At 49.5% G+C, this 12,721-nt stretch overlaps 1 protein-coding gene across 1 annotated transcript; it reads right to left on the bottom strand.

The window, feature by feature from the left end:
* On the bottom strand, positions 5,660-12,413 carry LOC8061965 (amino acid permease 1). The gene is made up of 3 exons (XM_002437103.2): positions 12,308-12,413; positions 7,041-7,368; positions 5,660-6,832 (listed from the first exon to the last, which is right to left on the bottom strand). Exons 1-3 carry the CDS (start codon positions 12,411-12,413, stop codon positions 5,842-5,844), a joined length of 1,425 nt encoding a protein of 474 aa, XP_002437148.2. The 3' UTR covers positions 5,660-5,841.

Below are 12,721 nucleotides of genomic sequence, written 5' to 3'. Positions count from 1 at the left end.
CGCACCGGCGAACTCCCCGACGTCCTTGACGAACTGCTGGAGCCAGTCCCACGCCCGTTGCGCTTTCTCGACCGGCGTCAGTTTCGGCGCGCGGGGCTGGTCTTCAGGAAGCTCGGGACTGATCAAGTCAGGACCGGGGCTACTCCTTTCCAAAGCCTAATGCAGTTAGTCTTCCAGGAGTCCCGATCCTTGACCAGCTCGTCTAAGTGCTTCTTGGTATTCACCTTGAGCACTACAAACCAAGCAGGAGGTCAGTTCAAGAACAAGGAAAGGAACATTGATCAAACCAAATAAAAAAGGGGGAGCCACGGTTATTACCAGACAGCTCCCAATTATTGTGGCTTAGCTCCTCGCCTGCTCGGCGTCCGGCCTCCAGCGCCCCAGCAAGCTCTTGGCCGAGTTGCTCCTTATCTTGTCGGAGGCGCGCAACCTCTTCCTCCAATTCTACAAGAACAATCCCCTGGTCAATAGAACTAACCACGCGGCTATATACAGCTGCTCGGGCGCGACTGACCTGTCCTCTGCCGATACTGGTCGGCTAAACGCCGAGTAAGCTCAAGATGACGGTCTTCCTGAGCACTCATCTCGGCCACCTTCTCCCCAACTTCTGACCGAAGCCGGTCCACCTCCGCGGATAGGGCCTCGTTCTCGGCCACCATCCCCTCGATCTGGTCGAAGCACCTCTTCCGGTACTTCGCCGTTTTCATCGCACCCTGCAGGAAGAACATATGTCGAACCCAGTAACACAGCATATAAGTGTCGAGCAGCACCAAGGATCACTTACCTTAACCTCGTCCACGAGACGCTTGGCCGCGCGCTCCACCCTCGCGGCCTCTTCCGTCTCCGCGAGTTCCTCGTGTCCAATGAAGTGGTCCCCGCGTTGGCGCCACACGTAGACGTGCTGGCGGCCGTCATGGGGACAATCCTGGATCTCCTCCACGTCGTCGTCAGAGGCCGCCCGGGGCTCCTCGCTCGCCGCACCGCCACCGGCTGCGGTTGTAGGCATCACTAGCCCCTGGTCTAGGCCAGGGGAGCCTATGGGGGAAGAGGACTCTGCTCGGGGCGGTGTTGGGACCTCCCTTTCTCCGGCTAGAGGAGTCGGGACTCTGTCTTCCTCCCCCACAACGTTACTCGGGGGAGGGGTCCTCGTTGCCCCTTCATCCCTCGTCGGGGTGCTCGCCGCGGCACTCACCGGGACCGGTTGTTCCTCGGCGCTCGTAGCGGCGGTTGTTACCGCAGGCTGCTCCGTGGCTTGCGGCGCGGCATCTCCAACGGCGGCTGCTGGCTCAGCTGTCCTCTGTTCAGCGACCTGGTCGGGGTTGACGTCCGACGCCGCGCTAGTTAACGAAACGACATTTAAACAATGTCAGAAACAGCAACAAAACGCAGAACGTCGCAGTACGAAAGTAAGATTAAGCACTTACAGGTCAGATCGCCTGTGCGTCGCGGTGAACCTCCTCCTGGTCCTACCGGTTGGCGCCTGCGCCCCCGTCTCTACGACGCGCGGTGCAGGAGGGTCGCTGGTCACCCGATCAGTTGTGGCCGGCGCTACGTCCGGGCGACCGCGCGGCCTCCGGACTAGCGACGGCACGGCCTCCTCCTCCTCGTCGTTGTTGTCGGTGATCCGGACGAGTCGACGGCGCTTTGGCGCCTGACTGCTCTCCGCCGGCAGCGCTTCCACGGGGGAGGGGTCTGCTGCCAGCGGCCTTTTCCCCGCCACTCTGTCTTCGGTGGTCGGGGTGGGATGGTTCTGCTCTTCCTCACTGCTGGTGTACCGAGTACACCGAGCAGCGTCGCTCTCTGGCGGGTCTTCACCCGCGGGATTCTCCATGTCGGGCGCCAGTGATACGAACACCGCGCACCGATCAACGTCTCCAATCTACAGCAAAAATAAAAGACAAATCAACAACTAGGAGAACTAGTACTCGGAAAACAAAATCAGTTCGCAACATTACCTTGGGAGCTGGTCGCCCCAGCTTGAAGGCCTGCACCCGATCACTACTGCGAACGAAGCTGCCGTCCGCAAAGTTGAACAGCTCGTTTAGCAGCTGTTGCACTTCCGCCTTCTCCAGGACCTCAGGGCTCATCCTAGTCGGGTCCTGGCTTCCAGCATACTCGTATGCCGAGTGCACCCTCTTCTGGCAGGGCATCACCCGACGACAGACGAAGTTGCCGACCACCCCTAGTCCGTCTAAACGCGACCAGTCGATCAGCTTCATCAGGTCTTCTACCTGGCCGGCGAACTCTGGGCGGTCTGTCCAACTGACCCTCTTCTCGGAAATGTACCCCACGTCACAGAACGTGGAGCTGCCCGGCTCCTCCCTGACGTAGAACCACTTCTTGTACCTTTCGGTGAGAGAAGTGTTCCACGGGCAGCTGAGGTATCGATTCTTCATCCCATCGCGAAGATTGAGGTATACTCCACCTGCAATCTTGGAGCCTCCAACCGCTCCCTTCTTCCTCAAACAGAAAAGATAGCGGAAAAGATTGAAGTGCGGCTCTATCCCAACATAGGCCTCGCACAGATGGATAAAAGTGGAAATAAGAAGAATCGAGTTCGGGTGCAGATTGCAGATCCCGATCTCATAGTAAAGAAGAAGCCCCTGAAGAAAAGGATGGATGGGAACCCCAAAACCCCTCTTGAAAAAATCATCGAAAACCACTATCTCACCGGCACGGGGTCGGGGTAGCTCTCCCCCTCTGGCGCCCTCCAGCCGCCGAGCTCTTGGCTGTGCAGTAGCCCCATGCCGATGAGGTCATTGAGGTACCTGACGTTGCTCCGGGACTTCTTCCACTCCTTAGCCATCAGTTCAGCCCTCTTCTTGGAGTCGCTCTTCGCCATTGACGCCGCGGAAATGGATGCGAGCTGGGCGGACTGATGGAGGTTGTAAAAGGCAAGAGTGGAAAGCTTGAAGGCAATGGCAGGGTAAGCAATATGGGGGGCGAGGTCAAGCTTTTATAACCAACAACTCCACCCCTCCCACTTCCCGCATTCCTGGGAAATGGGCGGACCCAACGGCGGATGCGGCGTTTCGGTTTTCAATAATTACCGGCAGTTAATACGGCGGCCTTTTTGCTTAATTAATGAGTTCCTTATCTTGAACCGCGCAAAGAGCGGCTGTACACTTACCGGGCGCACCTTTTCATACAGCCATCTGACAATGCGTCAGGAGGTCTCGTCACATCACCCATTTCCATGATAAGATGCTTTTTTCAAAATAACAGACACAAATTGTTGGATGACTAACGTCCCTGGGGACTGCACCGACCACCGAGCACCGTACGCTCGGGGACTGGTCGACCAGTCTGCCAGTTTGGAGATCTGGGGACTGCACCGACCACCGAGCACCGTACGCTCGGGGACTGGTCGACCAGTCTGCCAGTTTGGAGATCTGGGGACTGCACCGACCACCGAGTACCGTACCCTCGGGGACTGGTCGACCAGTCTGCCAGTTTGGAGATTTGGGGACTGCACCGACCACCGAGCACCGTACGCTCGGGGACTGGTCGACCAGTCTGCCAGTTTGGAGATCTGGCGACTGCACCGACCACCTAGCACCGTATGTTCGGAGACTGATCGACCAGTCCGCCAGTTTATAAATCTGGGTATGCATCAATTACCAAGCACTACACGCTCGGGGACTGGTTGATAAGTCTGGCAAACGAGCGTGAGATGCTCGGGGACTGGATAATTTTAATTTTTTAGACCTTGCTACAAGGCTCATACTTCGCCTTCCAGCAAGCTCGGGGACTACATCGGTACGATGCATCTGGTGATGCATCTCAGTTTCAGAATTTCTTTGAGGACTTTTCTTTTGACCCTGGCACCACGTGCCTACGTCACCTAATACCAGGCTCCGGGACTAAGTGGGCACACTTCACCTTGCGGTGAATATGCTTGCTTTTTGAAAGGCTATACTTTTAAGAAAAGTAAAGTGGGCATACTTCACCAGGAAAGAAATCTTTTTTAATTAAGAGCACCATGCATTTTTCGAACAACCTGCTTCTTCAATGCCAATGTTGATCAACTGTCATTTGAGTCGGTCAAAATACCGTTGCAACTGTCTGGGCGATTCTCCAGCCTATTGAAGATGTCAAAGTTTCACTGGTCGAAGAAGTTCAAGACGGCGTGTTACTTCACAATACATGGTGCTCGGGGACTAGCTGTGGGGGTATAAACCCCTATACCCTTACGGCTAGACTTGGGCCAGGAGGCTTGGCCCATTACGAGACAAGTTCGAGGCTTGATCCGACAGCTCGGAGTTTTGCGCAAGGAAACAAGACGTGGAGATCAAGCAGGATTCTAGTCGGTTAGAATAGGAATTGATATTGAGCTATCTATGGCAATTGTAACCGACTAGGATTAGTTTCCAGATCTGTAACCCTGCCCTTCGGACTATATAAGGAGGGGCAAGGGACCCCCCTTAGGACATATTATTCTCAATCCAATACAATCAGACGCAGGACGTAGGTATTACGCCCATACGGCGGCCGAACCTGGATAAAAAGTTTGTCTGTGTCTTGCGTCACCATCGAGTTCGTAGTTTGCGCACCGTCTACCGATAAACTACTACCGTGGGTATACCCAAAGGTAGACTGCCGACTAGCTTTCGTCGACAAATCTCCACATGCTCCTCCACTAGAATCACTCCATCAAAGAATCATAGGAGTAGAGCTCTACCAAACATGTCTAGATTCTAAGACAAAGGGAATGGAAACATGAGGTTGGATGTCATGCTAATTTTCCTTCAAAATTTCTATAAGATATCTTGTATAGAAATTTCAAAAGAACTCATAAGATTCAATGAAATTTTCTATAGAAATTCTTTTTTGATTACCTTCCTCGCATATGTATAAGACCGCATCCATCCTCTACATCACTAACTCGACGCCTCCCCACGTTAAGCCAGTACTTGTTGTTGAGTAGAGTTCGTAGATCCGGTTTAGCTAGTGAAGTTGAGAGCATGGTTGGAAAAGATGGAGTACCCCTTAAGGTTAGAAATAATTTTTTTTGTCACTTGGTTAGAAATTATATTTCTAGAGTATCCCTTAAGGTGCTTAAAAAAAACCTAGAGTTGGTCCTTAACTCTATTTTTTTTCTAGAGCAAATGAAACGGTCTCTGTTAATTTGAGGTGCTAAAAAAAGCATGTAGTTGACCTGGTCCTCAACGTGCTCTACATTTTTTTCTTGAGTAGAGTTTGTAGAACAATCTCTAGCATGGTTGGAAAGATAGAACGGAGCTATTCCAAATGGGAACAAATCTAGTGCAAACTACAATATCTGTGAAAACCTATGCAAAGCATGGTAAAAAATTCATTTAAATTCATCAAAAAAATTACACATGTAGATGATATGATGATACACAACCTTGTAAAATATCTTATCCAAACTCGAATTCATTTGTGAGATATAAAAATAACAAACTTCTAGCAAATCCTGTGGACACCTTTCCGGCTTGAAATTTGTTATTTTTATATCTCACAAACAAAGTTGAGTTTGGATAAGATATTTTACAATGTTGTGTATCATCAAATCATCTACATGTGTGATTTTCTTGATGAATTTAGACAACCTTTTTGCTATGGTTTGCAAAAACCTGCGTAGTTTGACTTTTCTCAAATCAACATACGCCTAAAGGGTGATGGATGTCATACAAAATAGGGAAACTGTCGATCGGTTGACGTTATTACTTTGGTTGCATTCGACAGCAACATTCTACTACTTCATTCATAAGTCCAGTCTCTGTTTCTGTGCCACTAAAAAAGAGGCACGAGTATGCTACATGTATCACAGGGCCGAATCATACAAAACATGGGCGTCGCACTGTCGCAGGCAAGAGCTCACGACCTCGTCTTGAATGGCACATAGGTCTTGAGCGAGTCGAGCACGCCTTGCACGGAGGCCGCGCAGGAGGCGACGGTGACGAGGAAGCAGACGAAGCTGAGGCTCTGCAGCGCTGTCCACTTGGTGCTGAACCTCGGCACCTGTCGCTGCCGGATGTACATCTCGACGGGGAAGAAGACGGTGAGCGGCCAGAAGGCGATGCTGCCGAGGATGCCCAGGATGCTGTTGAAGAAGGGCATCAGGATGGCCAGCAGCGTGATGACGGCCACGAACGCCGTGCGCCACACGAGGCGGAAGACGCTGAGGTTGAGGCCCGCGGCGCCGTGCTCGCGCGTGGTGGACCCCGGGTACCGCGCCGCCACGGCTTCCTCGACGGCGGCGTAGATGGCCTGGCAGAAGAGCTGGAAGCTGCCGACGAGGTGCACGACGATGCAGGCGTTGGCGAAGTCGACGAGCCAGAAGGGCTCGTAGAATCCGAACCCGGTGAGGATGTTCCCCGGCGCGGCGTTGCCGAAGGCGGCGTAGCCGAGGCAGCCGCACAGCATGTAGAACCCGGTGGTGGTGGAGATGCCCATCACGGTGGCCCGGCGCATGGTCTCGTTCTCGGCGGGCGGGGAGCGCAGCGTGTCCTGGATCTCGATGAGCACGATGGCGTACGAGTAGGCGAAGGCGACGTTGCCCAGGGCCTGGAACGTCATCCACACTTTCTGCGCCGAGTCGACGTCCACCCCGACCTGGGTGCCCGTCATGGTCGTCTTCCCTGTCGGGCCCGTGACGATCTGCGCCAGGGAGAGGCCGACGGCGATGGTGGAGTAGGAGAAGGACATGAGGGCGGCGACGATGGAGAGCCACCAGAGCTTGTGGAAGTTGTGGAGCTGGCTGAAGAGGACCTGCACCACGCCGAAGCCGATGATGTAGGCGCTCGTGTTCTGGCTGCAGTCGGCGTCGTGGCCGTGCCAGTGGAAGCAGTTGGACTTGTTGATGGCCCTGCAGCAGGCATACATTTTCATGCCATGTTAATGTTAGTCGTTGAGGCAACAATGTCAGTCAGGCATCAGCAGTCATCAGTTCATATATATATAGTTATATATATATATATATATATATATATATATATATATATATATATATATATATATATGCTGAAGAAATTAATTAAACAAAGGGACGACGACTCCGACTCCGATCGACTCACGCAGCACTGATGGAGGCTGTGATGGTGTAGCCGATGCAGGTGCCGAACATGTTCGCGTACTGGCAGAAGCCGCAGAAGCAACCGTACCAGCCGCCCAGGTTGCTCTTGACGGCCTCGGTGTAGGTGTAGTTGCGCTTGCCCGTTACGGGGTCGCCCACGCGGTAGCAGTCGGCGAGGAGGCCGCAGGTGTACAAGGTGATCGCCGCGAAGAGCACCAGGGTGACAGCCCCGGTCACCCATCCCAGCTGCGCCATCGCCCACGCCAGCGACAGCACGCCGGAGCCGATCACCGCCGTGATGATGTGCGCCGTTGCCGTCCATACAGTCCCTGCAGGTGCATGCATGCATAATTTGTATAAATCCTGTTCGCTTACAAATCAGCATCAGCATATTGACATTCGTTAGAAATCGATGGGTTAAAATATTGAGATTCGGTAGAAATAATAAAGGGATACTCGTAGTAATATAATGCATGAACCTGAGCTCTGAACCGCTTGAATTAGCAAGCTTAAAATAACTCCGGTAGAGACCCTATTCAAGGCATTCGGTTCTTCGCTTTAGGAAAAAATCGGTTTTGGGAAAGTTTGCAACCGATCAGTTCAAGAGAAAAGGAGAAAGCGATGATCGGTTTCATCGATCGGTTCGGTCTTTGGTTTTTCAACCGAGATTCAAGAGAACTCAGCACTCTGCTCACCCCTCGCGTGCGTAACAGCGGGCCGTGGCGCCCTATTTGCAGCCTCGCTGCTAGTGCTCACACGCGCAGCCACGATGCCTTGCTCACCGCCTCGCCGCTCGCATGTGTCGTAGCGGTGTGCCGGCGCCGCAACTCGTTAAGGTTTGGAATGAGACGAATGAATGGGAGGCCAAGGAGGGGACGCGGTGGGCTACTGCCTGCTGGGCTGAGTTGTTGGGCCACGGTGGGGAAGGGCATAGGCGGAGGGATGATTGGGCCACTGGACGTACGAGTACTCCTCCGTTTGAATGGTTTCTTGGCTTGGGCCTTGTTTCAAAAAATTTTGCAAAATAAACATTATAGCACTTTTGTTTGTATTTGACAAATATTGTTCAATAATAGACTAAATAGAATTAAAAGATTCATCTCGTAAATTAGAGACAAACTATACAATTAGTTATTATTTTTATCTATATTTAATGCTTGGAAATCTAAAATTTTTGGCAATTTTTTTTGGGAACTAAACGAGGCCTTGGCTTAAGGGTAGAACCGAACACTGAGCCGAAAACGTACCAAAGGCTCCAGATGTCATAACCAAAGGCCTTGTTTAGTTCCTACAAAGTTTTGCCAAAAGATTTAGATTCTCTGTCACATCGAATCCTGTGGCACATGCATAAAGCATTAAATATAGACAAAAACAAAAACTAATTATACAGTTTACCTGTAATTTGTGAGACAGTACCCGAAATCTCAAAATTTTGCCAACTGAACAAGGCCAAAGCCAAACCAAAAAACCAAAACTGACATTTAGTTTGGTTGGGTCCTTGTTTTTTGGGTTAAATATGCCCAACCTAACTATTCATACCTCCCAAACCTAAATTATTAGTTTAATGGCTCACTCAAAAAACACAGTTTCAATAGAGTCATGACTCAAACTCTCATACTAAGAGGACCCTTAAATCTCAACCCTAACCTCATTCTAATGGATGCACCCCTCAACCCCTATTCGTCGCTTGACTGCTTTTTGCTCTCGTGCGCACAACTCCTTCCTTTCGGGTGCCCACCTCTTCTCCTCCCACACATCGTGCTTGGCTCTAGATCTTACGCGACCAGGCAGCTTCCACCAATGGCTCCTTCCCTAGGTTGGATCTCTTCGTAGCCACCACCAACCCTGAGGAGACCCCTTCTCTAGCGCGGATCCTCGGATCGCCTCACTCCGCAACCACCTCCTTCCCTGGTGAGATCCCTTCCTTGGTGCGGCTCTAATGAGGCCCCTTGCATTGGTGTATGGTTGCACTCCTGGAGCCGTCAAAAGCGCTCCTCCCCCATGTTGTCCATCCTCTCCTCCTTAGTGAGTCTCTCCACCTAGCACAGAGTTGTGCCATCTACGGTGCTCTCCCGCTATGCTTCCTCCTAGTGAGTCGTCCCTCCACCATGCATATATAGAGCCATGTTGTCTACAGTGCTCCTCCCATTGTGCCACCCATAGATCAATTCATGGGAGCGACGAAGGAGAAAATGACGAGTTGGTTCCATATAACTGTGTCTACTAGAATGGATTTGAAGCCCTAACTTGAGGGCTAATGGGGAAAAAATAAGACCCTTAAAATTAGAAGTAGCCCTTAAATTAAAAGTATGGAACCTAATTTGATGACTCCTGCTCTTGAGGTTGCTCCTAAATATATAGTCAGATCCAAAGCCATATGACACGTTAAGAAAAAGAACGGCCTAAATTAATTATAACTAACAAGTTGAAAAGTCTCTCTAATATATGTGCCTAGGTAGCATGCATGATCTCGGAAATTAACATGCATGGACCGATCGGCATTGTCACAGGATTTTGGGAATGTAAGATGGTCTACTAGCAAACGTCCTTTTATCCTCAACTCAAGGCATGCAGAAGGAAGAAATGCGTACCATCTGCACTCAATATTAATAAATAATCAACATGAAAACAAAACAGTCGTCGTCGACGACGCATACATCAAACCTCCTCTGATCATAACAGAACGACGATCAGAATCGACGACGACAAAACTAAAGTCAGAAAAGGACAGACTTACAGAAAGGCATACGGAACCTTGTCACTCCCTTTCGGCGTGTGCCATGCAGAAAGCAGCAGAGAGCAGAGCAGAGCCATAGCCAAGAATCGGCGAGAAAGCTACGGGAAACCATCGCCGAGGTCATCAATGGATAGCGGCTAAGCTAAGCTAGCTAGGGCGCGTTGATCGATCGAGACGAGTCCACGCACACGCTCGCCCCGCCCGGTAGCGCCGCACCTAGGTTATTGGCGGCATTCATTCATTCAGTGTGCTTGGAAGCTGAGATCGGCCGCCTCTCTGCAGCTTCTGCATCATATCCACCGTTCTTTTTAAAGTTTTTTTACTTCTCACGCCGGCCTTCTGCTAGCTGCCTAGCTGGTACTATACAGTAGTCGGTAGCAGCTAGCCTAATTCTTCCGTCACGAGATGCAGAAAAAAAAACTAAAACTTTTGGAGAAATAAGTATTTTTTGGAAGAATGAATCTAAACAGAGGCCTGTAAAATTTGCGCTGTAAAGATTTGGAATTTAGGACCCTAGAGACCCAAAACTGTGTAAACTTGCTTAGGGACCCGAGTTGGACGTCGTATACCCCCAATTAATAAACAAATCAAGCATTAAATTAGGATAAATCTGTCTTATGTATTGCAGACCAAAAAATTTAGAAAGCATCTATTCGAAATGTAAAGTTTACAGCTAAAAGTTTTCAAATATAAAGATTTGGGATGGGCCTAACTGTGGAACTGGAAACCGTGCCTGCCTATGTAACTATGTCATGGTCTCACGGAGGGGAACCTATAGTCCTGTGGCTACTTCCATGGTAGGGCCCGCCAGAGGAGCCACATGTTTGGAATAGTTGCTAAGCCCGGCTCACTGCTCAGTAGGGTTTTATGTGAGTTCTATGACTATGAGCATCAACAAATTAAAACAATACACTTTCAAAATATATTCTTTGATGAAAAAATTATGTTGTGGATGTCGGTGTATTTTTAATTAAACATGGTCAAACTTTTTTTAAAAAAGTTTGACATACTACGACAATGACAATATATAGTTTGGAAAGGAGTCAACTCGATCGAAGCTCAAGGCCAAGTGAGTGCCAGTAGATTATTTTGTTAAGTAGAGTAAATCTAACTAATCTAAGGATATATGTGGCAAATTTGGCAGTAATAAGAGCACTCCCAATGCAGAAAACATCGTGGTTTCTATAGATATTAATTGCAGTGCCACCTAAGCATTTTGCTATGTGGCAAGAGAGTTATTGAAGAGAGAGAGCAAGTAAAAAGTTTTCGGTACTGTAGCACTTTCGTTTGTTTGTGACAAATATTATCCAATCATGGACTAACTAGGATCAAAAGATTCGTCTCGTGATTTACAGCTAAACTGTGTAATTAGTTTTTGTTTTCGTCTATATTTAATGTTTCATGCATGTGACACAAGATTCGATGTGACGGGGAATCTTGAAAACTTTTTGGTTTTCAAGGTGAACTAAACAAGGCCTAGGTCTAAGTTAGAAACCATGTCTACACAAAATCCAAGACATGAAGTGATATGATTGGCTAAGAATGGAGAGCGAATAAATATGATTGGATAGAAAAATATTTTATAGAAACTATCAATTGAGACCATAGTTTCTATATATAGTGTCTATAAAAATTAATAGGTAGTTTCTAGCATTGTGGGAGTGCCCTAAGGATGAGTGTGGAATGGAGTTAAATCCTCACATATAATTAATTCTGCTCATCCAAGAACACATAAATAGGAATTTGGAAAGAGTACAAGTGGAAACAAAACAGTAAACCACAATACTAGCTTTCACTCCTATTTTTGGCAGCTTTAAATTAAAATCACCAGCTGGGCACACATGATGTGCTGGTTCTTGCTCATGCACGCAGGGCGCCAGTGAGGCAGGCACAATAAGTTTATCAGCTTATTACTTCCCTTCCTTAAATAACAGAAGAATCAGTGCATGAATACTCTACAAATTCGTGTGCTCAAAATATTTTGAGCCAGGCCTCCACAACCGGACAACATGCCAAGAAAATACATTTGATGAAGTCCAATCATTTCTTGTTGTCAAATATGTTGAAGAGAATGATGGACAGTATATATATACTAGTGTTCATCCATGCTCTCAAATGTCAGTCTATTTCCATCTTTTTTTGTTCCTTTATAGATACTAGAAAGAATCGTAATATAATGCCCGGCATAATGATTTAGAAATAAACCCAAGCTGTAATACAGTGGGTTATTATTAGCATGCAGTAGGTGGAGGTGTGCATGCTGATCGAAACTCTATCGATAGTAGGGAGTAGGAGACGACCAGCACCCGATTTAATTCTCGGCGTGGAAATGTTTGGTTTCGCCTCCAAATACTCCTATCTGCACAGCCAGGGCGAATCACGGAACGACGACACCGCCGCGCGCAGTCCCAACGCACGCGAAACATTCAAGGAACAATGAACAAGAAGCGAGCGAGCAGGAAACCATGCATGCCATTTTTAAGTATATTTTTAGCTCTGTGGTGAGGGATGGATCGATGCTTTCGACGTACCTGTCCTCGTCTCGTTGCCGTCGTCGTCGCGGTCGCCGCGGACGCGGGGGAGGGTCGCTAGGCGGTCCTCGAAATCCATGGCTCCGCCGCGCATCCTTCCCACCATGGATCACCACCTCGCTATCTCTCTCTCTCTCTCTCTCTCTCTCTCTCTGTTCGTCTCTCTCTGCACGCGCGGGCAGAGGCGGCTAGTCGCTGTGCTCGAGCGCTGAGATATGCAGGAACCTCGATCTGCTGCTGTCTGGCGCGTGCTTGCTTGCTCTCGCTCGCTGGCTGGCTTCGCTGCGCGCCGGTGGGTGACGACGAGATGGCAGGCAGGCAGCAGAGAGTCCGCCGAGCGCGGCACGGTGGTGGGTCTGGAGCACTTGGAGTTGGAGAGGGAATAGGGGCCGCAGGGAGCCAATGAATGGGGCT

Source organism: Sorghum bicolor, chromosome 10 (genome assembly GCF_000003195.3).
Source record: "Sorghum bicolor cultivar BTx623 chromosome 10, Sorghum_bicolor_NCBIv3, whole genome shotgun sequence".
Taxonomy (NCBI): Eukaryota; Viridiplantae; Streptophyta; class Magnoliopsida; order Poales; family Poaceae; genus Sorghum; species Sorghum bicolor.
The sequence above is the reverse complement of the archived record's forward strand: the minus strand, read 5'-3'. Positions and strand labels throughout refer to the sequence as shown.

Excerpts from the sequence above, each read along its gene's own strand:
- LOC8061965 (XM_002437103.2), bottom strand. The coding sequence starts at position 12,413 with ATGGTGGGAAGGATGCGCGGCGGAGCCATGGATTTCGAGGACCGCCTA. Across the intron at positions 7,369-12,307 it reads CGGCAACGAGACGAGGACAG|GGACTGTATGGACGGCAACG; the intron begins GTACGTCGAAAG and ends ATGCACCTGCAG. Across the intron at positions 6,833-7,040 it reads ACAGCCTCCATCAGTGCTGC|GGCCATCAACAAGTCCAACT; the intron begins GTGAGTCGATCG and ends TGCCTGCTGCAG.